The 27441-nt window shown below is 38.8% G+C and overlaps 1 protein-coding gene and 1 long non-coding RNA gene across 3 annotated transcripts in view; one reads left to right on the top strand and one right to left on the bottom strand.

The window, feature by feature from the left end:
• The window catches only part of LOC139697907 (uncharacterized), a 390991-nt gene extending 376368 nt beyond the window's left edge, over positions 1 to 14623 (bottom strand). The window contains exon 1 of the long non-coding RNA XR_011702832.1: positions 14215 to 14623. This is a non-coding gene — a long non-coding RNA (uncharacterized lncRNA). The remainder of the gene's footprint in view (positions 1 to 14214) is intronic.
• Positions 14624 to 15731: 1108 nt separating this feature from the next.
• LOC139697835 (MRN complex-interacting protein) lies at positions 15732 to 27255 on the top strand. Of its 2 annotated transcripts, XM_071596694.1 has the most exons (6): positions 15732 to 15933; positions 16009 to 16077; positions 16644 to 16717; positions 22260 to 22431; positions 26220 to 26451; positions 26853 to 27255. In XM_071596694.1, exons 3-6 carry the CDS (start codon positions 16715 to 16717, stop codon positions 27178 to 27180), a joined length of 735 nt encoding a protein of 244 aa, XP_071452795.1. In that variant the 5' UTR covers positions 15732 to 15933; positions 16009 to 16077; positions 16644 to 16714; the 3' UTR covers positions 27181 to 27255. The 2 variants fall into 2 exon arrangements, with proteins under 2 accessions (XP_071452795.1, XP_071452794.1); XM_071596693.1 differs by lacking the exon at positions 16644 to 16717.
• Positions 27256 to 27441: the final 186 nt, after the last annotated feature.

The following is a 27441-nucleotide window of genomic DNA, read 5'->3' as shown; positions in this document are numbered from 1 at the left end:
AATTCCCCCTTCCCCATAAGAAGCGACAACGAAAATCAATCTTTAACAGTACATCAAAGCTTCAGTTGAATTCACAACATATCTGAATCGGGTCTACAATGAAAGCATCTAGATAATCGCACATCAGTACAATCATGTACGTGCTAACGATGAACTTTGGTATCTACGCGTATCACAATTTACTGACCCATCGCACGAGGTCATTAGAATGTAATTACTGATTATTTCAAATTTTATGAGTATACCATTTCCGACTCTCCTGAGCACTTTCGCACAAACCTAACTTTTTACTAGACGCGTCATATCAAACTTTTGGATCCTCAGGATATTAATCTTAGGTTTTGAACAATGCACTTCTCAAATAAAATCAGACATACTTTAATATGGAATCTATGAATACGTTATGAAATCCTTGGAGACGATCTCTTTTTTCAACGGATCGAAGCTTTATCAATTTGAAGAGGCAAGCGGAAAATCTCTCAGGAAACGCGATGAAATCTGGCGAGACCTAAACGCATGGCCGTCCTATCCGGGGGTGAATTCAGAGCGAGGGATGACTTTTCCCCCTTACAATGCAAGAGGGCAAAAAAGACGTCATGGAGTGCGAAAATTATTGTTTCCCTCCCGCTTAATAGGTTTACTTCGCGTGCTTTGCTTGGATACCAAATTTCAACAATCCAAAATGTGGCTTTGAGACCGAATTTCTTACGTTTCCCGAAATTTCTATTCTAAAATTGCATTTAGAGACGGTGAACTACTGTTTTAAATGCATATTAGCACCAATAACAGTTATCATAAGGCTGGGAGAAACAAGATGACAGAACATATTACTCCGACATAAAATTCGAGGTCATTTGGGGGAATTCACCCAATATCTATCCAATCATTTAACATTTTTGATTGCATTAAAATTTAATTTGATTCCAACTTCCAAACGCGGAGGACAGAAGTGAATCGTAAGTTATGCAATTCTAGTTGCGAGTATCGCGACCTCACACGAAACTCAAAACTGTGCCGAGGGCTTCCGTAAAATGTTTGCGATCCCGACTAACACAGGGAAAATACGTCCATAAATCCAAAATACTGTTTGGATGATAAGAATTTCAATGCATACATGGACAATAAGGACTAAGTGAAAACCAAAGAAAAAAATCGTTCTCGGAATCGGCCTGGTAATAACGACCAACATAAAGGCTGCTATTTTAATGGGAATTCAATGCGTGGAGTTCCGAGTTATAATTCTGAGTTAAGCCATGAATTAGAAGGAAATGTGAAACCATACCAACAATTCAAAGGGTAGGCTTAACTTTTGCACAGGCCTTCTCTCGGCCAATGAGTAAAATGTGAGGATTCATACGGAGAATATTTCAAAACATCTACTCATGTCATATCAGACCGCTTCCGTAGCTGTTAACAATGAGACCAATACAACCTTGATGCTAACCAACCTGACGTCATTTTAATAGCCAAAATTACGAAATAGCAGGTAACAAAGTTAACCCAGCATTATAGGGATGTTCTCAGACGAGAGGATGCAACATAGGCTGGATAAGTATTTCATTACATTTCAATGCAACAATTTCAGATTGTAAAAATCATTCGCCTTGACTGGGATTCGAACCCGGATCCCTTGATGCCCGGCCGAGTGCATAAGTCAGTTAAGCTATCGAGGCGTCCTCTTAAACTCTGCTGCATTTTGGCAGATGACTCCGTTGAAAAGTTACTGATGCGGCATCTCCCGCAGTTTCTGGGAATTCGTCTAAAGTATAAACAGCCTAAGTGTTTATAGTTGGCTCTAACCTCGTGGATTGTGGCGCGTCGCGCACGATTACGAATGCCTGTGACATTGTATGTACGGTATTTCGTCACAACATCTTGTTCCTTAAAAGCCCACAAAATTTCAAAGTTTAACAGGGCGCCTCGACAGGTTAACTGGCTAAAGCACTTGGCCGCACATCAAGTAATCCAGGTCAAGGCGAATATAACTTTTACACTCTGAAATTATTGCATTGAAATGCATATTAGCGGATGACTCCGTTAAAAAGTTACTGATGTAGCATCTCCCGCAGTTTCCTCTCCAGCATTTCATTGCAGTCAACAACCTGAGCAGCATCATTCTTTTGGAATGTTCTTCGCCCCTCCGCCCTAAACATCAAGACTACTGGTGCTCTCTTCCGCGGCAACCGCGCACATCCCTCCCAACTGACTCTCGATTAATCTCAAGAACTAGTGAACGCGTCACTTGCGCTCAGGAATCGGACTCCATTCGCGAGTACAACATTTCACCGGAAACTTTCAACATCACTCAGTTCCATTCCCGTAAAACTCGAATACGACCTAATATAATTTGATGAGGTGCCTTCACTCGCTTTTTATCGCACCGCTAAAACATTTTAATGGCACACAAAACAATTCATTTTCCTTCAACGGGCGCAACGATCCAGTACACTCACGTCCATTCATGCAGCAGCCTCATGCATTCGTCATAAATTATCAAAACCATCACCACCAGAAAGCATATTTGTCATCAGTCTAATGCAAGAAGACAAATTATCATTAGCACCAAATCGCCAATGAGCATTTTCATTACACTTTTTTCTCCAAAAATATCAAGGACTCTCAAAAAATCTCAATAATAAAGGAGGCGCGCAAGTTGCCCTATATTCTCATTAAAATTATTATCCATTAATAACTTCGAAATCAAGCAAACATCCACCTAAACCCTAGCCATTGTGTATAAACTACAATGGTAAATTACAAAAGTCGACGATAATTAAAGTTATCTGTTCATATTCACCTGATCTGACTATTGAAATCAACATTTTTATTTACACAATTCTCATGAGCTTGCTCGTATAAATGGAAACCATGACAAACAAACATTCGTTGCTAAGCCAGATGGGCACACACAATCAGACTCTTATAGATAATCCTGGAGGAGGTTAAAGGTGGGATTCAAGTACAGTTAATACCAAAGGGCTAGCGGAAGAGGAGAAATAGATAATCATTTGAACCTGATTTTTCGTGCACTAACGTCGTGCCGGTGAAAACGAACGGCAACAAAGGACCCCAAAGCAATAGTCCGGGCAAGCGTGATAACTCTTGCATATAATAACTATATTAGTACAGTGAGGACAGTCGTGGAGGTCGTAGTAGTTTTGGTGACATTGGTTACCTGAGGGAGTCCCACAGCTTATATTATTTGCGCCATAATGGATGGGTGGGAATTGTGGTAGAGGAGCAGATTTCTCGGGATAGAGAAAGGAAGGATGAGCAGACATCTGCCGCATCGACATTGGCCCTCTCTTTAAGGAACTGCAACGAAGAGTCGCGCGATTCAATACAAAGTTCTTTCCGACACGACGGTCAGGTTAGTGCAGCTGGCCTGAGATCTTCACACGGCACCCAAACAAAGGTAGGGATATACATAATAATACTATTCTTCCAGGAGTATTCAAGAAATCGAACACCGGAAGAACTCGGCGCCGCATTGTATTGAAGGCGGACCGGAGTTGCGTGAGGGCAATGCTCAACCCCCATCTCAACAATGAGATACCAATCTCACCCCGATTGTGCACGTCCTACAAACTACCGATTTGGAGGAGTTTTCAAAGCGAAATCACCTAGGTAACCGCCATTTAACCGTTTGAGAGGTGAGCAAGCAGGTTAGCCAAGAAGGGAGAGGAATAGGCCGCTCAAAAGATCGTGTGGCATTGTGCACGGAAAGCACACATGCGCGAGACAAGTAGCAGAGGTGGACAAAGCCCTATAGCGTGCCGGCCAGCGACATGGACTTACTTGGCACACTCATTTCATTGACTTGGAAGGGAGATGACACAAGCCCATTTGGATAGCGCGTCCTACTCCCAGTCGAGGATTCGATTCCCGACTAAGGGTACGGTGAACCTTGATAGACTCAACACATGCAACACCTAAGGACATCAAAAATGGCTTGTCAGGATCATGGAGACAAAAGAAACAACAGAATTGTCCAAATACGTGGGTGCTTCAAAAAGATCCTTAAAAAATCCAACAGATGGCGCTCGCAATATCGGAAAATGTTCGCTTTCAGTAAGCCTCATCACATAGTAGCCTGCTGTTAAGGTTTCGGCTACACTCATGGCGTGGATTAATTTCCACAATCAATCGGAGCAAAAAACTTTTGCTTGCTTAGAACAATGGAAAAAAATGAGTGTTTACGACTGTACACAATTGGGTTAATTAGTCTAACCGTGATTATACATCCACAGATGATGAACATCGTTCGGGACGTCCAGGGGAAGTGGCTCCCTGCGAAATGATTGACGAAATCCACAATATGGTTTCGAGTGATCGACGAATCAAAATTCGCAAAAACAGTTGAGGCCACTGACATTTCACAAGGTGGAGTGTTTTCAATTTTGCACTCGAAATTGAGCATGAAGATGGCAAGATGAGTACGGAGCTGGGACTCGGTGGAAAATAAACGCAATCGCGGGGTCGATTCGGAGCCCGGTTGAGTGCTTTTCCGTCGAAATCCTGAGGAGTTTCCGCGTCGATAAAAAACTGTGGACTCCTAAGAATCCGAAGAATTGCCACAGTTTTTTGGGACGCACGCAGAATCATCCACCGATTACTTGGAAAAAGGACACACAATAAATGGGGAGTATTATGCGTCGTTATTGCTCCGTTTCAGCGAAGAAATCAAGAAAACCCGTCTCCATTTGGCAAAATAAAAATTCCCTTCCATCAAGACAATGCAAGGGTACACACCTGCTCGTTTTGAGGGCGAAAATTGTGGAGTAAAAAGTTCGAATTATTACAACGTCAACCGTATCCACCAGATATGCTGATATTTTTTAAAAATTTACAATTTGGAAAAAATGTTTGCACGGAAAACGATTTCCGTCGAACGAAGAGGTCACCGCCAACACAGATGCCTATTTTGGGGACCTTCTGAAATTCTACTTTTTGAACGACTTAAAAAAGTTAGAGAAACGCAGGGAAAAGTGTAGCGAGTAACAAAGGGAGATAACGTTGACAAATATTTTAAAAATCTACCAAAAATAATTTATTTTTCTATTTTCTCAATAGGTCTTATTGATCGCCCAACCTAACGAACTGAAAAAGGTAAAGGTTTCTCAGGAAAAATCTATTCGAAAAATTACCCGTTAGTGTTGCTCAAATTGACCACGGTGATTCATTTTGAATAGGCACCCGGAGGACCCTTACACCCGCAAAAAAATGACGTTAAGTTGCCGGGGGGAGGGGGGGGCGAAGGTCACGTCGGGTCACGTCAGAAAGTGGCCCACAAAAAGTGGTGCAAGACACTAATGGCCATCCACTCAGCTGATGTGGGAGCAACACTCCCATTATCGCCGCAATTTGCGGGCCCTGCTGGCCATCTTCGCACGTCCGCCCTGTCGGAGGGAAAAGCGAAAGGGACAAGGAAACCTTCTTAAAGGGAATCCCGGACCGGAGTGGGAATGTTTACATTCCAGGAATTAATCTCGGTCCCACCGCCTCCGGTGTGAGGACGGAATGGCTTCCTCCTGCTTGGTGCGGTTTGATGAAGTAACAGAGACGGCGCGCATGAGCGTCCTGCCTCCCCAGAAGGCAGATAACGCACCATGTACTCCCGGCCTCCCAAACCAGGGCTGTCGGATTTACGAGCCCGATTCCGATAGTCGTGCATAAATATACTTCTAGAGGATTTTCCGTTCCAACATCCTTTTTTACCCACGTCCCTGGTCATCCCTCTCAGAGCCTTCCCCTCTACATATTATACATAATGGCAGAAGAAGTAAATGCAGCAATGGCAGGAAAGGCAGCTGAAGGTAGGATTTGGATGAAAAAGGAATTTCTAATCCTCACATAACTAGACACAACGTGACATCCTAAACTAAAATAAATCTTTCTACGTTTCCACATACTCTCCGCCTACCTTCAACCCGTCCCACATTCCCACTCTTTTCCTCCCCACACTTCCCCACTATCCCTGAGCTCAACATTTTATAACCAACCAAAATTCTCTGAAACCATCTTTTTGATTTCTCTCAACAACCATCACTCCTCCCTCACCATTCCTAGGACTCCTCCGTTTGTTTTCCTTTCAGTCCATTACCATCCTTCCACACCCATAATACTAAAGCCTAAAATCCACGCTTATCTTGTCTCAACGCCTAAGTTTCTGTCACGTTCATTACGACGCCCTACGTAAAATTTTAACTAATTTTTTCTCAACGCCAATACTCAGGGTAACTGTGATCAACTTTTTTTTCTAAAAAAATATGATGCATCGAAGCGCGACTAATACGTCCGGAACATCACAGGTTTTACCACCATCTTTTAACTCGCGTGCAGAATTATTCCGGCCGTGGTCCAACGTCAGTCATGAAGCTCGTTCTCGGCACTCCTGTTTTCACAAAAACTTAAAAAAAGGCTGACCGCTCTCGGCGTTATTTCAACCTAGTAACAGCCTAAGGAAAATGAGAAATAACATTGTCTGGGTAAACTGATACATTTAAATTTGGTAAAAACAAATAAAAAGAGACGTTTCAGGCGTGATATGGTGGAATATCATGATTAATTAAAAATTGGCAATTTTCCACAAAATAAAATACCGGTTTCAATGTAGCTACATCATCATCAGGTTTAGAGTCCTGATGATGATGTAGTCACATTGAAACCGGTCGTAAAACAAATTATTTTGTGGAAAATTGCCAGTTTTTAATTAATAATTGGTAAAAACGATGTCATCAAATCAACGATCAAATAACTCAATAAAATTTCAGCTAACGTCACCACGATCATGGTATTCCCTTTTGAACGTTAATAAATGCACATCTGAGATTTTTACGTATATGATATTCGCGTGAATCTTCTGCAAAGAGCAACATCAAACAAAACACAATCTACGCGCGACGATAATACTCGACGTGCGCAATGGTCTTATTCCTTTGTTCTGGGGGATCGAGATGGTGCGGGGGCTAACGTACTGGCTTCCCACCCTGAGGGCGCGGGTTCAAATCCCGGCGGTGTTGAATATTTTTCAGAGGTATCTCGATCCCTACTTGAGGTGCTTTGTGGAGGGCACTTTGAGTGAGTACGGCGTCCGTCGGATGGGACGTTAAGCTGCGGACCCCTTGGCGCCTTTCGTAAAGAGTAGGCTAATGCCGACGCCGGGTTTCTCTCCACCCTTCATCCTTTCCTGTCCATCCCCTATGGCGCAAATGACCTTAGCTGTCGGTCGCCTCCCCTAAAAACTACTACTACTACTCCTTTGTTCTGTTCAATCAACATTCATCAATCCACAGACTACCACGCCAAATATGCATCCCTTCACTCCAAAGGCGAGCCTTCGCCTTACTCCGCAATTTCCACATATTACGGCACACGTCGACCACACCCGCGACACTTTACATATTAGGAGAGTTAACTCTGGAAGTCTCCCAAATGGATTTCATTTATTCGATTCACGGCGCCGCGGTTACATCGCAAAAACCACTTCACATTCAGACAACTCTCACCCAGCTGTGGTCCGAGCTGAAGAATTCTGTCATTTGGCATTTGAAGATGGTCTCTGCGCTGTTTTTCCCTCGAGATCTATTCCCCGTTTGCAACTAATTTTCCTCCCTGAATATTCCTTATGATTTATATGCAAAACAGTAAACAGCAACAAGGCTCGCAAAAGGTGTTACAGGGTAAATTTGATCACGTTGGCCGCACCATGTTCCTGACATCCAATGCTCAAATTTAGTTCGCAACTCAATAAATATAAACGTAATAACATTTCAAAAATATTTTATTACTGGCGACGGATACCAATCAATGGTTTTTTCGTTCACTCCATAACATAAACACCAGAATTCCTGAATGAATACCCGAAGGATTTCTGAGATAAGCTTCTCTGAATGCGGATGATCAAAATTAGGAAGCAGCCAGAGTTGATATCACACAAATGTAATTAAAACACATTAGATTAGCTAACAGCTTCAAACAATCTGTATTCGAAAAATTATGCTTCTGAATTCAACACCAGTTCTCACATTTTTTTTACAAACTAATAATCCCAGCAATTCGCAATTTGTTTTGATTTTGCAATTTTTTTAGCTCAGTCCGTCTAGAATTTTATAAAAAGTACGGTTCCCATTCAAACGTTTAACCTAATATTTTTAGGTATAGAATTAAAATACAAAATTCACCCCGTAATCTGCCCGCAAAAATCATTCACTTTCTGTTCAACGCACTAATAAACCCTTTCATGCATCGCTATCAATCGACGCGAACATTACCTATGCCGTCGGAATTGAAAACTACGGTCCAAAAAATCTTCATACAGGACCCGTTCCCGGAGTACCAACAACCCACTAAACTACATAGGCGCCCAGAATGATGCGACAAGGTTACAAATAAATGCCATGCCCTATTAATTATGACATTTTTCCTTCATAACATCGCAATGAGCGCACTGGAATATTTGAACATGAGTGCCTATTTGAATATGACTAACTCGTGCCTTCAGGGAAGATAGCCCAATTTCCCCACAAACTGATGAAATATAGCAACATTATAAAAAAGAAACTGCAAAGTGATCTCACGAGTAAGACTTAAGTGCTCATTTACTAAACTGATCGGCCATTGAAGCGCAGTGAACGAAGGAAAACCAGTGATAAAATCCACGTAATGTAAGCTGACGAAGTTTCCGAGTGGATTAACCTTCCGACTCAAAAGTTATTACCAAAAAATCCTCATACTTCAAGCATTCCAAAAAAACCGCATAGTAGGAGTTATTCCAATTCAATAAATCGGTGATTTGACCCAGAGCCTATGGTTCCAAAATACAAGATTTTTTATCGAAACCTATTGTGGAGAATAACACCAGAGAACACCACATTCAATCCGCAGGCAGGAGCCACGAATTTCATTGAATGCGTGTCGACGAACCCAGTCAAGACTCATCCACCCCAGTCGGCCTCGAGTAAGATTATTAGTACAAATACGGAACCTGATAGCGCGGGCATCCGCTTCGCCATATCACGAGAAACACTATCTCTTTGGCTGACGCCCGCAGCGTCTTTACTCAAAAGAGAAGGGAAAGAGTTGTTTCCCGTAGTCAAAAAGTAGAGCCACACACACAGAAAGGTCAAAGGCTCGCGACTGACACGAGAGGATAGAGAGCTTTTGCTTATCAGAGAGCGAAGAGAGGATGGATTCCCGTCGGAGCAGTACCTACACACTGTGTGTTACACCTTGCAACACGACCGCATTATCCTCTCCGGCCAACACCTTACGCCTGAGCGCTTCCAACAAGGGAGTGGAGAACACGGCCGGCCGCTAATAGCAGACGAAATCGGCGTTGCCAAACCGTACATGCGTCACAGCCGCGGGCTATTGTTTTTTTCACTATATCCACGAAATACATCACGCCCAGACTATCCAAACACTTGCAAATTATGCGACGACGCTACCGCCTTCGGTTACAAGGTCGATGCACAAATGTGCACAAGATAAATCTCTGGAAAGGTGGAGGATTTCCTAAGTTATTGCATAAATGCACTCGAAATTAATGTTTCCAGTTATGCCGTATTGTAAATGTACTCGATCTTTTAGAGCACGTCCAACGTAGGAATTTGAAAGCCCAGGTGGACATTTATTTGCGCCGTGGAAAATAATTTTGAAACACCTGGCACACCGATTTCGATATTTTTTTTTCTTTTACGAATAGTGGATGCGAAGGAAGCAGATGTTCCGTCGAAAAAACGGTATTCAATTGTTTTAATCAAGTCTTCGTCGTGATGACACAGGTGAGTTTTCCTCCCGAAACTTGAGATAATATTTCATCATCAAAAACAAACGAAGTTCACCCATGAATACATCGCAAAATCATTGACACGTTCCACGATGATCGAACAACTAATTTTCTATGATGCATTAAAAAATCATAAGCACAGTAATCAGCCCAATTGGCAGGTAAAGCATAAACTTCTAATCATCTCCGACGTTGATAGAAGGCTTTTTAATGATTCATATAAAATTTTACAAAAAAATCATTCACACTCATTCCACGAACAGCTCAATCCGCATACCTTTTGAATTTCCTAGCATATCAAAATACAGAAACTCTTTCCTTTTTGGCATCCCGTCAATTAAATTTCATAATTTATTTTCACCTCAACCGACATAAGAATATTTTTTTTATTTGCACGTCTTACACCAGTGTTACATGGTTGGAGTTTACGCAAAAATCCATTTAAAGGCTTAGCACCTATATGTATAGCATAACGATCCACATGTTTTAAAATGTCAATTCCATTTACACAGCTAGGGATAATAAAAAAATTGAATCAAATATCAGGAAAAATTCCAAGAATCTTCGGGAGATGCCTTAGCAGTAACTCTTGACGGAATCATCCGTTAATATGCATTGCAATGAAACAATTTCAGAGTGTAGGTCCCGGTCAAGTAGAATGATGTCTACATTCTGAAATTATTGCGTTGTAACAAATATTAGGAATTCATGACTGCGGATTCAATTACCGCCTTATCAGACTCGTGCGACATCCTTAACCAATTCCCAAAGCCCTACCTGGTGCCGAGTTATGTCTTCATGTGTGCACTGAAAGTAAAAACATGCTCGGATCTGGACTTCCGAGTGGTCTACGAACGTTAAAATCCCCGTGAACTTGAACCGGTAAACGTAAATTAATCTAGATCATATTATATCCAATGTTCCTAAAACCGAATAATGGTGTTTTTTAAATTATTCCCGTCACATTGTCGGTGAAAAACTACACAATTCACGGATATTGAGGAAGACTGCAGCGGTGGAGTAGAAACGTTGGCTGAAACCAAGAAAACTGCAGGAAATACGCCTTGCTAGGCATGGTGTAGCACTGAGTGTTTGACATGGTAAATTTGATACGCCGTTTTTAAAAAATAAAATATATTCAAAACACTTTGATTTCAAAGCCTTTTTATCACTGAAATAGTCCGTAGCAATACCTAAAAACAACAGCAAAAAGAAGGAAACGTAATAATTCAGAAATCACGTGATGCTCAAAGAGGAAACAATAAAAAAGTACAAAATGTGTTTGTTTACGATAATTACGGATAAAAATATCGAGACTAAAGTAACATTTCGACTGTGAGGGTAAGATTCGAATTTACTCATATCGACGGAGCCCCACCGGGGCAGCGGCATATTACATCACCTGGATAGCACGAAAGAAACATTCTATTTAAGATATATTTAAGCATTGGCTCAATCCCGTGAAGATTTGCAATAACAAAAATTTATACACGGGGTAATATCCCAAAAACTGTGCTCTTAAAAATCATACGGATGTCATTACCGTTATTAACGTCACATATTCACCGTTAACCACAAAGTTAAAAGGTTGTGCCGCAACACGTCCTCGCGGGTCGTGACGTAATTTCAAAAGAGGTGCTTCATAAACCTAGGGAACGTGAAAAAATCAACCCCCTCCCCCGAGTTACCAAGCCGTACTGAGTCAAATACGTCAAAGGGAATAAGATGCAAAGGAGTGATTTCACCACACCGACCGCACTTGCCCGCAGGTTTTTAACGGTATGCTCTCCGCACTGTCCTTGCCATCCGCCTCCTTCCTCTTCAGGCTGAAGTGCATCTCGTCTACCACAGTGGGACACAAAGATCACACACAAGCCTCCCGTCCTTCACCCCCTAACGACTTCAAGATCTTTCACCATCACCGCGAGCAATGGGGGGGGGGGACTCAAACGGACTCCTGATGCCCGTCGCGTCGGGTCTTGTACGTGGGTATTTCAATACACTTCCGTAAACTTTTGCAAAACTCCCCCCCCCCCCGGCCACAGAGTGTAAACAAATACGTGTCGCCACGCCCAGCGTCCGTCTATATTTGCCCCGATGCGACCTGATAAACGGGGGCCGCAGGAAAGGTCTTGATTTTTAAGCCGGGAGGTTATACCACTCCGCGCAGAAACTTGCGAACGAGGCGAAGAGATAGAAAGGGAAGATGCTCCCGTTCTCCGATCCATTTCTCTGCGATTAACTATTGCGGCAATATTTGGGAGTCCAACAATTTTTCGCCTCAAATTAATTACCGTAACTAATAAGGCGAGCGCGCGCAGGAAAGTCTTCTTTCTTTTTTTTATTTGATTGACGTAAACGAATTCCGCCGACGAAATTCGAATATTAGCGGAAAAAATTCCTATGGCACATGGAAATTCGTAAGAAGTAAATACACAACCACGCATTTCTCAGATGCGATGCAGAGTGCGATGCTATTCTCCTGAAAAATGTCAGAATTCTAATCAGAAGAAACGCAGGTCAACTGAGAAAATTAATGTTCATCATCTTATCATTATTATGCACTTTAAATAGAATTGAGAGATCACTTCGGACTCAACGCACAGGTTCCCAACAAGGGTTTCGGATTTCTTCCTTCTGAGGGATAAGGAAAATTGACATACTAACGCGAAAATGAAAACAAAATCGCTAATTTATCTTAAAATCAACATATCGCACTCGCAAGTGCCCAATCTTCACGACTCTGCGAATAGATCCACATTGTCTAACGAGAGAAATGTGGGGATCCCGAAATACAACAGGTTGCGGGCCCTTGTTCGGATAAATTAGAATCTTTGGCTGTCATGAGAGGGTAATTAGAGCTAATGGGGAGACGGTACAAAAATGTGATTTGCATGGCCAATAAACGCCTAAAAATATTACTCATTTGTTATAGTGTACGCACCGCAGTGCAGCAGTGCCACTTATCGGCTCACGTTGAATACGCACTACATCACCATACGCAAAAAGAAGTATTTGAGAGATAAAACGTATCCACAAATTTAATAAAATCACAATGCAAGCATAATATATACTCTGTGGGAAATTACAGAAAATAGCAGTACTCAAGTACCCAAATATGATGATGAGAGCAAGTCGGGCAACTCTGACAAAACCCTATACGTTGCAACACTGAATTATGGGAGGGCGATTCCATAGTACTCGCACCCAATCATTTCGACCGAAGAATGAAGGCAGTTATGTGAGTAGGTCCGATTGCATGTAATTCAACGTACAGGAACAATTTGTATCAAAGTGATTTTCCACAAATACACATTTTGAGACTTGCAAATCCTCAGCAAGCGGATTTAACAGAATACTGACCTGCAGATGTCTGTTTTTCAGTCTTAGACGGCGAATGAAACTTCAGGTTTTTGTGTTAATATACCCAATATGAAGTATAAGAGATCTTCAAATATTTCAAATATTCTACAAATATATATACTAAATCTACGACCACGAAAGTGAAAAGGGGAAACGACACCTGGGCGGTGGTTGCCCATGGCGTCCATAGTAAATAAACTGGAGTTCAAAACACGATTTTTACTCAGCTGCAGCGGCAACAGCTACAAGCGACTTTGGAAATAAAATTATTTCTTCTTACCGAGAGTTCCGATATTTCGTCAAATTTTAATACGAAAAGATCACCCCGAAACAAGTATATCGGAAAACGGGAATGTCCTAACTAGCAAAGGGAATGAAAAGCCTCAGAGGAAAGAAAGAAGGAAAATGTAAACCAAATATTTACCTCCAAGGCCGGATGATGCAAAAATAACACAAGAGAGGAAAGTAAAACGTCTCGTAAAGGGTATCTAAAGAAATTGCCAATTTGATTCAATCCTGATTTCCGATAGGTGAAGTTTTAGAAGGACGACTAGATCTTCGAAAAACGAAAGAATAATTAAAGAGTGCAGCCAACGAAATAATATCAACACCATGTAATTGAGCACCAGCACAATGATATTTTCGTACACCCTAAGAAACATCCATCGCTAAAGGTTTTTATTTCCTTACAATGTACCACATACGCAAAACAAGGCTTAAAGAAAGATTATAGACGGCAAAACATGATCAACACTCACGTCAAAGGATGTAGAGTCCGCGTCTTATTTTTAACGGGCATAACAAACACAGGAGTGAGAAGTTGCTATATTGTGACCGCGAGTTCCGTGCAATGACAACAGTGAATTCAATGTAAAAAAATTCTTAATATATTAAGCAACAATAAGCGAATGATAAAGGATAACGGCGAAGGCTAATGGCAAAATAACTTTGGCTTATGCCTTCCGAGGTAGAAGCGAGCCAGCCTGCCGACGTCGACTGGTATCGGGGAGGGCCCAAAGATGAGGGACTGATGCGAGGAGGCTGAAGGAGATTATTCCCACCTTCTTGAGGTCGGTGCTCCTCGGCCAACTAGTCACTCCAATAGGCGCGCAACAGGCACCGCCTCCACCCCTTCCTACCCCGTGGGTGCAACCGGGTCATGTATTAGGTATCAAGTGATGAGAGCAAGTAGACAGCACACAATGAAGGTTGTTAAGCGGTCCAATCCGCGGTAACTCTGTTCAACACGCTAAATGTTATTGTTATTCAAACAAAAATTACACCGTAATTAGTTTTTTAAAAACAAACACTGTTGAGTTAGTAAAACACACTGATGAGACCCTAACTTCGTCACGTGTCACTGTAACTTTAGAATGGGCACTTGGATATGTTTCACATCCAGAATTGTAAATTATGTGCGGCCAGAGGAAAAACACGCTCCTTGGGCAAAGCACACACCACCTTGCACTTTGCAACCTTGCCGGGCACTGTCCAGAAAATCGAGCTTCAATTTCAGAATGTGCGCGACACTTACAGCTTCGGCGGTAAAAATGGCAACTACAAAACCGGATGGATTGGTCCACGGTGAGTGCAACACAATGGATTCCATGCTGCCATCTATGTGTCAAGTATAGAAGCGTAAGATACAGGTAGTTTTCTTCCCTCCAAATTTCAAGTAAAACATTAAAATTCCTTGAATTCGAGCCCATGGGCAGCATTGTAGCTCGTTTCCAGTAAGATTAGTAGGAATTTTTATCAACGTAGTATTTCAGATTCTAAAATAACAAATTAATCTGTCATGCTTGAACGTAAATACAAATGCTGTAATATGAAAGGATTATGTTAATGAAACGATCCTAACTTTCTACATTACTCGCATACAGGTAAAAACAAATCACATTGTTATGTATAAATCTTGCTCAATATTTAACTTTAAAATTTACCAATATATGAAACTTTTCAATATGACAATGTGGTCCTTAACCAATATGAATTTTGGAATGTAGGATAATTTACGGAACTAAGCGATAGGACAATGAAACTCTCATTGAAAATGCTCTCAACTTTCTCAGTTTTCGTCTAATAATTATACTATTATTATTGCACAATCCAAGTATTCGTAATGCGCTAATCACCACATAAAACGACGTAAGATATGTACATACACATTTGTTTTGTAAATATTAATACTACATAGAAGTCAACCAAAGTTCATTGAAAACATATGAAAAGAGGGTCTAAAACACGAAAATTGAAGTTTTAAAGATAAGTTATTCCAACTAAGTGACAGAAAACATGCTAATATCTGGCACGCTGAGCCCGGTATTAACAATTCAACAAAAACTAACACTATTTCGCAGGAGCAGAAAGTCTTTCGATTAAAGAAATAAATTAATAGTGGCAATATATTTACAAATGAATTCAAAGGAGTCAGGATATAACATAACGATTAAAATAATGAATAAAACTGAATATGTCTACCTTGTTCTCCATTTTCGAATCCCCAGCCGAGTGGTCACAGTGCTTTTGTTCTCTTTCGCATTTCTAGTTCGTATTGTTCTCCGCATGTGCTTTTGAATTCCCGCGTGGACTGAAAATAAGATACGATAAGATTTGAGCTCTCTGTAACGTAGTGTGGACTTATTTTCTGTTTCATAAATTCTGTTTATACTGTCTATTAGATATTTCATAAAAAATATCGCTTTCCATAAAAAGCACTCCTTTTTAAAATGGCTCAAAGTTTTCAAGCGCTTAAATGTTTTCGGTGTCACACTTTCCAAGTAATACTAAATTTGTTTTATCATTTGGAATTTGTGTCGTTCACTTCTTAAAACCGATCACTTTTCGTATTTTAGGTCCAGATAAAGAAGAAGAGTAACCGATGGGCGTGTAAACTTTGCGGAGAGAAACAATCGCTCGTTAAGGTAAACGAGTAAGTCCCAATGTGGTAGAGTAAGATTTCCCTTTACAGTAAAGACATCAGCTTACCTAATATCCTCGCCTCATGTTGTTGACCAACTTAAGTGATAAATCAGGTAATGGTTTGGTTACTATAATGGTGCAACTATGATGTTAATGAATCCTGCGTCTGTGATTTTTCTTTATTATCAACACCTAAACGAAGCCTTCATGAGCTTTGTCCAAAGTGCCTGGCGTCGTCAAAATTTGCCTTGGAATGAAATTAAGAATCAAAACACTGCCATATACTGATTGCATTATTTAAGCTGAAGTGATACTCAATTTGTACCTGTTAGAACTTTTCAATTAAGAACAACTTTCATCAATATTTCCTTGAAAATAGTGAATTCATTACGTTTCTCTACAGGCTTATTTAATTACCTGATTATCTTATTGAAACTAAGAGCAATATTTACTTTAGAGAAGTTTTTTACTCAGAATTAGGTCAACTTCTTCTTGTACTCGTTACTTTTGCTCAGTGTAAGGCTTCTACTTGCCATGTTCTCATATCTTCTCTTTCATTATCCTCTAGAATTGGACATTACTCTTCATGGTCACCCAATTATGATCTGAATCCTAAAGCCCTCCCAAGAAACTGAACTGATGGTACTGTTCCTAAATCTATGCTTACAATAAATATGATGTAATTGGTGTGATCAGAAACCAGTAGTGGTTCTATAATACCTGTTATAAGGATTTTAATTTATGAAAATAATGTTAAATTTGTCACTAATTGCACTAATTTAGGGACTCTAATGCACCCTGCAGAAGATAATTTTATGCTTTGTGGACAGCAGCTATTGTAAAGTAGTGTCAGGCATGTAAGAAACATTAATTTTTAATATTATTAAAGCCAAAAATATTCCAGAAGAGAGGACATGGTTCTCGTGCTCCTTACCTCTTGAATTGGGTCCACCCCATTGGTACATTTTCCAAATGTGTCTGTCTGTTGTGGTGTTAAAACTGTATTAGTTTTAATGCTACCATTTCTTCTGCAGAACTCTATTGTTCTATTCTTGCAGTTATTTCTTGTTCTTCAACCAACTTTCCCACGACACTCTCATCCCTCCCATCACCAACCTCCTCATTCCAAACCTTCATCACTATCAAATGTTTCCTTTGAGGAGCACTCACTATCTTTTCCTCTAGTTAATTGTGTATACACTTTCTACCACTTCCTCATCGTGATTACTTGTTGACATGTGGACCTATATAAGAACCAATTTCATTGTTTATTATTTCATCTTTACTACCACTCACCTGCTCTGTGTTTACTACACTTCTTGCTGCATTTTTATTCAATGCTACTGCAATTTCTCACTCTTACCATCGCATGTATATTACTTGTAATTATAATTCCAATAAATATCTTATCTTCTCATCTCAACAGCTCGAATAAATCTAGTATATCTATTTCTTCTTTTTCCATTTCTTTCTTGAAGTATTCCAATGTCCTTGTTCACAACATCATCCTTACTTTCAAAAGTCTCTATTCTAACAGTTGCATTGCCCTTCTGTGTTTTCTCTTCTGCTGATGTCAATGCAGCTGTGCAAGAATCGGATTTGACGTTGCCGCAGCATGCTGAATAGATAAACTGAGGGATATCAACGTTGTTTTAAAATGATTATTGAAAGTGACATGTCACAAGTATTGTTGTTGAGGAATGCCAATCGAGTGAAATGATTTACTATTTTTCAGGTTATTTTTCTGGAGAATTCGTGATCTTTGAAAAGGGGGTTTCTGTCTCACTTGTGAATACAAGAGACTTCATAATCAGAATAGTGCACTCACCCAATGTTCTTCATGTATTTATGCATACTTCAATCATACAGAAGAATATAATGTTAAGCAGTCAATATCACATTGAGTCTACCAGCATCTGTATAATTTTTTATGATTAACTAGCGGGCATTCTAAGCCAAAAGAAACTTATTTGGGATTGTGGAATATCCTGTGGGATGGAAATATTCCCTGGAAATGTTTGGGAGTTCCTTGATAGACATGTGGTTGGATATTGGACATCCTGAGGTTTTGATGTAATTTGAATTTTTCAATTATGTCCATGAGTCATGTGTTAATGTCACTAAAGTTCTCTTGACTCTGAGTCGAAAAATTTGTCTTAAGATGAAACCAATAAATAGGTGTGTGTTAGTGGTGACAAAATGGATACATTGTTAATGTACTAATTCATTGTAGAGCTTTTTTCAGTTATTAATTAAGTATTTTAAATCAGTCATAATAAGTGTAGGGAGACACTATGCATTGGTTTCTAGCTGAAACCATGGATGTTGGTATGAAAAGAAGTTGCATCATCTTATCATATAAACTAAGAATAAGACAAATTAGCGTAAAAAAGGTCTATGGTGACTCTTCAAAAATTGCTTGAAAGTTTTCAATATAACATAGAAGATATCATAAACTTGTGGTCAAAATTTCAGTTATCTGACTTGAATATGGAAGAATATCTGAACAGATATCTTGTTGAAATGTTGAAGGTTTTTAAAACAAAATATTCATGGCCGCAGAATGAATAAGTCTAAATTACAGCTATTTGTGATTTTATTATTGATTCATAAAATGTGCATAAGATTGAATGTGTTTCAACATCCCACTGGCGATCAATATGCCCTTTATCCACTTTTCCTGCCTCCATAGGATTTCTCCCAACAAACCCCTCTCCTCCCCCACCATACCAAGTACTTCCTCATTTGTTTTCCTCTCGGTCCATTTCACCTTCTCCGCACCCACATTTCAATAGCCTCCAATCTATTTCTATCATCCTGCTTCAGGGACCACGTTTCCACACCGTACATAGCTATGCTCCATATCAAAGTTTTTACGAGTCTTTTCTTAATATCCTTATTCAACATCCCTGTCATCAACTCCCTCCTCCTTGTGAAAACTTCTTTGCCTAGCGTAATTCTTCTCCTTACTTCCCCACTACTTTGACCGTGTTGGTCCAAAACACTTCCGAGATACGTAAACTGTTCTACCTGCTCTAGTTTTTGCCCTCCTATTTTAATGTTTAGCTTAGCCTTTTTCTATCTAGAAAATCGCATAACCTTAGTATTATTAATATTGATTCTCATCCCAAACCTGTTGCACTGAATTTCCAATTCACTCAGCAATGCTTGCAGCCCCTTGGCTGACTGACAAACTAAAGCTTGGTCATCAGCAAACCTAACTGATTTTACGAATTCCCTGCCCACCTTCATTCCTACCTCCAGTTCTTCCCATGCCTCTTTAATCATTTTCTCCTCATACAGGTTGAACAGCAACAGTGATAATGGGCAACCATGCCTTACACCTCTTTCTAACACTGCCCATCTGGACTCCCCGTTCTCCACTCGCACCTGAGCAGTCTGAGACATGTACAGGTTGCGGATTAGCCTCCTGTCCCTCCAATCTATTCCTATTTCCTGCAATATACTCATTAGTTTTTCCCAATTCACTCTATCAAACGCTATTTCGAAATCTACGAAACAGGCAAATACCTCCTGGATGTGTTCTATATTCCTCTCGATGAATAACCTTATTACTGCAATGGCATCACACGTATCTCTCCCCTTCCTAAACCCAAACTGGTCATCCCCTAAGTAATCATTTGCCCTACTCTCTATCCTTTTGCTCATGATCCTGAGAACAGCTTTAGCTGCGTGGGATATCAAACTTATTGTTCTGTAGTCCTCGCATGATGTAGCCTTTACTTTTTTCGGAATAGGAACTAACAGTGATCTCACAAAGTACTCTTACCAGATTCCTTCCTCATAAACATAACAGTTTAGGTTTAACTTTGTGAAATTCCTTCATGATAACTGCACTTCCACATGTCTTTATGTAGAAGTGCAAAGTTTCTTTTTTACCCTCATCCTTCCTCATAGATACTACAAACCAGTCCATATAGACTCTTCCTTCCACACTTTCCTAAACCTTTAGTAGTTCCAAATTGTGGTTGGAGTCCCCATCTGCTAATACACATATGTGCATATTATTTATTGTCTAATCTATATTGTCATCTAATGGTTAAGGTATGTTTGGTATGGACTTAACTGAAATTTCAAATCATGAAATACTATGGATTAACTGATCGATTATTGTGTCTCATTTATTGAAAATAAATATTTTAAATCTTTCACTTAGGTGAACGCTTCAGTGGACACTATGCACTAATTGTGAATAATGGTACCAATCAGCTTAGTGAATTAATAGTTAACAAAGAACAATGAAAAATTAGTTGTGCCGAGTGTGTGACATTAAAATAACTTTCATGCCATTTAGAATATACATTTTTCTTCACTGTCATTAGTCTAATAACTCCTGCTATGAAATAGAACTTTCTGACCAATGATAGAATGTGTTGGGCATACATTCATGTTAATGAATGTTTAGGTGTAGTTTTCTTGCTGTCTCCTAGTTTTCTTGTAGCTTATTATTGAAAGGTTATGTCCCATGAATGAATTGCTAACTTCCAATAATGGCTCAGGGTACTAAGTCTGTGAGATGAATTCAGTGAATTTAAAATGTCACACTTTCTTCAACGATATTGACTTTGGAAAAGTTTCCTGTTTGGAAACTTTCTTCTTCACTTCAATCTCCTTCCCCCTCTGTCACAAGATATTACCCATGGACTATAGTGATTTATCCATGGTTTTTAAGGATTTCTGTCAATTTTCAGTTTTTCAAAATTATTGTAATGTAATCAGCAGAATAGATTATGGCCAGTCTTTATCCATTCGTTTTGGCTAAATTTGTTTTTTCCCCTCACTTTATATAACATTCATGTTAGATTGGCGATGACTAAAACATTTATATTTGTGTACCTAATGTCATTTAAGATTTACTATTACATATTATAGCCATCATCAATCTTATGCTGACATGCGGTAGTTTTAAATGTCATTATAAGAAAAATTCTACTAAGCATTTTTATTCTGTTATAACTTGTGCAACAAAGAACACATTATCTCTAGTAAGTACATATTTAAGTCCATAGTAAGTCTATAGTAAGCATGTGGTAGTTTTAAATGTCATTGCAAGAAAAATTCTACTAAGCATTTTTATTCTGTTGTAACTTGTGCAACAAAGAAAGCATTATCTCTAGTAAGTCCATAATGCACTGTCCCTAAGAGATTAAAAAGCTTTGAAAAGGAGAGAAAGGTCATTTCATCTCGCTATTTGTAAAAGTGGCTGTTATTGCAAATATAAATAGCTGTTAATTGCAACGATTTGAAAATATGGGCCCGAAATTCAATATTTCAATACTGTCATAAAAGAAATTAAATTTGCTAAGACTCATAAAGAACTCATTTCCTTTTTAAGATTTAGTATGAACTTGACAATTAATTACACTTCAATATTTATGGAGTGCACTTGGTAAATAATGTATTGAAATATTTTCATCGTATATTTTTCTGTTTTAATGTTACTTTGTAATTGGCTTCACCTGTGAAGAATTTGAAAATGAATTGCAAACAATTTGGTGGGTTTTTAGATTAATGGAATGAGAGGTAAACCATGTTATTGACTTCCTGAGTATAGGTAATGGAATGGTAGAATGAGTGTAGTGAGAGTTGTAATGGTCATTATGACGTGTATCATCTGTTCCAGTAATTGCAGAATCATCGTGGAATCAGCAGAGCAGTGGCTGAGGGAAGGGGATGAGCAATGTTATTGCTTGGTGGAAAAATAGTTTGTTGAATTGGAATTGTAAAGTGTTTACAGATGAAGTTGCTTTGTAATATTCTGCACTCTAAACAACTACAAGAATCAGTTTTTAACAATTAAGTCATCATCTTCAAGTAGCTTACCTGAAGTAACTGGAGAAACCAATGGCTGTAGTTCTTAAAAGTTACAGATTAAATTAAATATTACATAAATTTCTTTCCATGATGACGATGTGGATTCAAGCTATATCCTATAGAATGTGTATTTTTAATTATTCTCAAAAATGTGTTTTTTGGAGAAAAAAATTTTTTTTCACCATTAGAATCCTACTTATCATAATTTTTAGTAAATATTCATCCATGTAAAAGGCACAAAAAAAACTAGAAGTTATGAGTGCACAAGTTGTCCTCAATAGACTGCAAAAAACTGAGTATTACAAGACTAATCAATACTCTTCATTTTGTTCTGGTATATTTTATTTAGATTTATGGAGAAGGTAGCAGCAAGGATTGCAGATTGCACGTTCAGAAGTTGAACAATTTGCGAGGTGCTCAGGAGGAAGCACAGAGGGCTAAATGGGAGGCCACTAATGAAGCAGAGGAAGTTTTAGCAGCCAGCAGTACTGAATGCACAAGTGAAGATGTATCTGGGCATGGTAATAATTATAAATATTAAATTTTATTATTCCTCGGACAAATTAATATGTAATGGATCCATAAATTAGAGCAAAATCATCATCATGCTCATGTGATACGAGGGTAATCCCAGAAGTACCCGACCCAACAAAGAAAACGCAAATATTTTGGAAAAAAATTATTTACTTTTCAACATTATCTCTTTTCAGCGATGTTCAATAAGTTCGATACCCTTTTTATAATAAGAACTGCTTACTCCTCAAAATAGCCATTAACTGCAGATGCCACTTCTTCATGGTAAGAAAATCTTTGACCACCGAGCCATTTTTTCAAGTTTGGGAATGGAAAATAATCAGAGGGGGGGTTAATCTGGCAAATAGGTTGCATGAGGTAGCAATTCAAACTTTAATTCATGAACTTTGGCCATTGCAATAACGGATATGTGAGCTAGTGCATTGTCTTGATGAAACAACACTTTCTTCGGAGCCAAATGCGGCCACTTCATTTCTTTGCTTAAACTTTGCAATAAGTTTGCATAATACTTGCTGTTGACAGTTATTCCTTTTTCAAGATAGTCAATGAAAATTATCTCATGAGCATCCCAAAAAACCAATGCCATGACCTTGCCCGCTGATGAATCGGTCTTCGCCTTCAGTAATGTCATGTTTCATACAGGGTTAAGAAATGGTGCAAAAATTCTGCTTTGTTGCTGTGAAACTTGGCTAAACACTCAGTTGAAACATCTTCACAACACTGGTTTTGCTTGAGTATGAGCAAACATGGCAAAGATCTTGCACACGGCCTTCTCATGTCCAAATTTTCAGTTAATATGTGATGTAGCACACATTTTGAAATGCCTACTATGTCTGCTAGCTCATGCACTTTCAGTCTATGATCATCCAGTATCATTTTGTGGATTTTCTTCACCGTTTCTGGAGTCATCGCCTCATTTGGTCGACCAATGCGATGCTAGTCTTGACAGCTCGTGCGGCCTCATTTAAACTCTGTTACCCAATATTTTACTGTTGTAAACGAAGGAGCATACTCACCCAGAGTAGAATCCAGTTCAGTTTTTATATTGGTTGGGCTGAGGCCTTCCAAATAAAAGTATGGTAACACATAACGATGACCAATTGTCTCCATTTTCACAAATTCACTGAAAACATTCACTATTGATGGCTGCCAAACAAATACCAAACAACATAGCATCTTCAAACTTGAAACATATGCTTTATAGGTTGCATACTTTCTAATGCAGTAGTATTTCACAAACAACTACCACCATCTCTAGGTCAGGCGGGGTACTTCTGGGCCTTCCCATTGGCTTTTGGATCTCGGGTGAAAAGTGAAGCGGGCCAATATATTGGCTCCAGCGAAAGCTATTGTTCATGATTAGTACACTAAAACAATTACAATTATTTTGTAAGGTGATGTAAAATTCATTCTTAAATATTACCTAATTTAGTGAATGTAAAATTTATAAAAATGCATATGGATATATTTAAAAATGACTTCGAAATATTTTTTCCCCTTAGATGATTCATCTTAATAAATTACCCTGTGGTTTTTTCACTATTACCGCTGGTAGGACGCAGCAATGACAGGGTTTAATACCTTAATCCTTTTCCATATTCATCTAAAACACTTCTTGGATAGGTAAACTCTTCTACCTGCTCTAGTTTAATGCCTCCAGTTCCAATGCATTGCTTATCCTTATTTCTTGAGGACCTCATTACCTTAACAAATTCCAAAGAAACTGCGGGAGATGCCGCAACAGTAACTTTTAACGGAGTCATCCGCTAATGTGCATTTCAATGCAACAATTTCAGAGCGTAAAAATCATTCGCCTTGACTGGGACTCGAACCCTCAATATCCGGTCGAGTGCTTTAGCCACTTAAGCTACCGAGGCGTCCTCTTAATTGACTTCATTGATTCTCATCCCATGTGTATTGCAAAGGTTCTGTAATGCGCTCAGGAATGATTATACTCCTTAGGCTGAAAGCTCTAGGTTATCGTTTGTAAATCCAACTGATTTGACGAGTTCCTTTCTTAATTTCACTCCTCCATCCTGCCCTGAACACATATTCTGTAAAATTTTCTTCATGTAATCATTGAAAGATATTAATGAATAATCTTTTCTTTTATCCTTAAATCATAACTTTTCATCTGCCATAACTCACTTATACAGGGTGCGGTGCTTAAATCCAGACAAGCACGTGTTTCCTCGAATGAGACTTCCTCGCCGGGTTACTGAAACCTTCCCCAGACTTCTCCCAGGCATTATGCTTGGCCACAATATCGTAAAAAGTTGATCTGGGGTACCAGAAGAATCAGAAGTATTATCAAATGAAATGCCCAGCATGAACAATTTTGATAATAGCAGCTATTCGATTGTACTCCGCACTTGTTTGTAACATCTCGACATTTTTGAAGTTATGACTGTTTACTAGATGCCTATAGCTTTCAAGATTGCCAGTCATGACCTCCAGTGGCACTACAATATGGCATGAATTTCAAATTGAAATTTTTCCGTATTTAAGTGTCTTACCCTGTACAGTCTGAAATTTGCTCAGGTTTTGAATAGGGATAGGATCTCTAATCATGAAATCTACTCATACTTTCTACAATATGTATGTTAATGTTGCCCTATATACTCTGTTAATTACCTCATCAAAGCCCATGAAGCAAGTGAAGACATTCTGTTTAAATTTCATATCCCTTTCTATCAGTGGTCATATCATCCTATTTACTTTTGCAATAAAGTATACCTGGGCCTTAGCTGCTGCCAATCACATCATAATCTCTATGTATGCCTAAACTTGCTAGCTTAATATCATTGTCACACTCTCTTCCTTTTTATTCGGGGCATCTAGCCTGAATCTTTTCTGATTCAATTTATATTTTCCTATTGTATCACTGATGGTGTGCGTAGAATTTTGTGATTGCCTTCCTTAGTGCTCTTTTTATTGTGACACTTAAAATGGGTAATCTCACTTGAGCCATCTCCTTACAGTCACCTCTAAGTATGATGCAGGGGTTATGGAATTTTAATGTTTGCTTTTCATGCTAATGCCAAGCTGCAAAGGTTTATATAGACCTTATTTGCCTTGTAGGTGATACAAACTTGCAAGTCAGAAATTATTTTTCAAATGTGCCTTTGGTCAATATATATTATTGATGTGCAGATTATGACCTACAGATTATGGTCGATTGTACTCTAATTCTAGTATTAACTCCTTGCATTCACCTGCAATTATGCAAACGCTAAGGTTTTTTACCTAAATTTTTTCTATTTTAGCTGGAAAAGATGGGGTTGTACATGTCAGGTTCGTTTTGCCGTCTGGATAGATACTTCAGCTAAGGCCTTGAACTACATATTTATAAAATTTATGAATACATATGGAAAGATTGTTTCAATGTGTTTATTTATGCCTATTCTCATTTTGAATTGCAAATATGAAATTATTACGTCAAGTACTTACCCTGCACATTGCCACATGGTCACATTTTAGCCAATATAGTCAGTCATCAGCAGTCAAGGTAAGGTGATTCATAGCATTTAGGTAACATTTGTTTTCAGGTAGTTATATTTCTTATGCATGATGCTTTCTACTTTCATGATAGTGAATTTTGTAAGGGAGAAAGGATTTCTAATATTGGTCTGTCTGTGAGTTCATATGTCTCTAACTTGTCACTGCTGTCTTTCCTACCAATCTTATTACTTGCAATACCACTTGTACCAGTGATATTGCAAGTGGTATTGGTTGCTATTATCTTGTCGTACTTTTTTTACATGTGAGTCATCAGTTTCAGACACATTTCGGCCAAAGAGCAAGTGGACAACCTATCTTGAAAATGAGTCTGGGAATTCAGAGAGTGATGCAGAAGAGGAGAAGACATGCCAGCCCAAGATGACCCATTCAAAAAAAAGAATAGCTCCAAGCAGCAAGTGGGCAGATTATGTGGGAAATGATTCAGCAAGCACATCACATGATGAGAAGAAGCATGAGATAGACCAAATGACTTCATCCAACTCAGGGTATGTATCCTCTCAAGTGTACTGTAAAATTGCATTCCAGTACCACTGCAAGTGACTTTGCAGGCTAGTATTTTATCTCTTCCACTTGAATAAAAAGACTTTACATTGCCAGTATAACTTGTGTTTTATTTAAATAAAAATTGTTAAATGGATTAGGTACCCCTTTCTAAGATCTTGCTATCATTTTAGACTAAAATTTAAAAATGACTGCATGTGTAATATTTGCCAATTGAAGAAGAATACTGACTATGTTTATTATTATTATTGAATATATAAATGTTAGTTTCTGATTGTAAATGCTATCAAGTCGCAAAAAATACTAATCATGGAAAGGTATTTGTTAAAGTAGTGCACTACCTTGAAATGTTTCTAACCACTTATTTCATGGATTATATTTTCAGTTCCCCGATGGAAGGGCGAAGATCGCAAGAATTGAATCGATGCACCGAAGTAGTTGAAAAATGTGAAGTAGATTTATGTGGCAGTAATTATTCTCCTCAACATAAATCAGTTTCACATAATGTCACCGATTCACGAAGTTTCAAGAGAGCTTCAAATGAAAATTCCATCGACAGCCCATCAAAAAAACTTTGTGAAGTGGATGCGAAATGGGTAGAATTTTCAGGTGTAAATACCAGTTCCTCACCTCACACGCGTGCCAAAAAAGACCACGGAAAAATATTTACCTCGACTGAAAATGACGAATTAGATGAAGTTTTGAAATTGTAAAAATATCACCTGCATGGATTACTGGACATGACAACTGAAACGACTATTATAACGACTGCAATTTGAAAGATTCAAATGTATTTTTATCAATTGTATGATTTATAAATAAAATGTGTTATATCAAGTAATTGCAATGAATATATAGCTGTATTATTTATACTTGTGGGTTAAGTTACCGAGAGCGTCCTATTAAATAACGGTTATTCACGTAACAAAGCGAAAAGTAATGACAGATCGGTATCAAATGGATATTACTCTCAA

This window comes from Hetaerina americana, unplaced genomic scaffold (genome assembly GCF_022747635.1).
Source record: "Hetaerina americana unplaced genomic scaffold, ioHetAmer1.1.p SCAF_8, whole genome shotgun sequence".
In the NCBI taxonomy this organism is placed as follows: Eukaryota; Metazoa; Arthropoda; class Insecta; order Odonata; family Calopterygidae; genus Hetaerina; species Hetaerina americana.
The sequence above is the reverse complement of the archived record's forward strand: the minus strand, read 5'-3'. Positions and strand labels throughout refer to the sequence as shown.

Coding starts and splice junctions, on each gene's coding strand:
- LOC139697835 (XM_071596693.1), top strand. CDS start 15,883: ATGGCTCAAAGTTTTCAAGCGCTTAAATGTTTTCGGTGTCACACTTTC. Junction 16,078..22,259: donor AGAAACAATCGCTCGTTAAG/GTAAACGAGTAA, acceptor TATTTTATTTAG/ATTTATGGAGAAGGTAGCAG. Junction 26,452..26,852: donor ATGACTTCATCCAACTCAGG/GTATGTATCCTC, acceptor TTATATTTTCAG/TTCCCCGATGGAAGGGCGAA.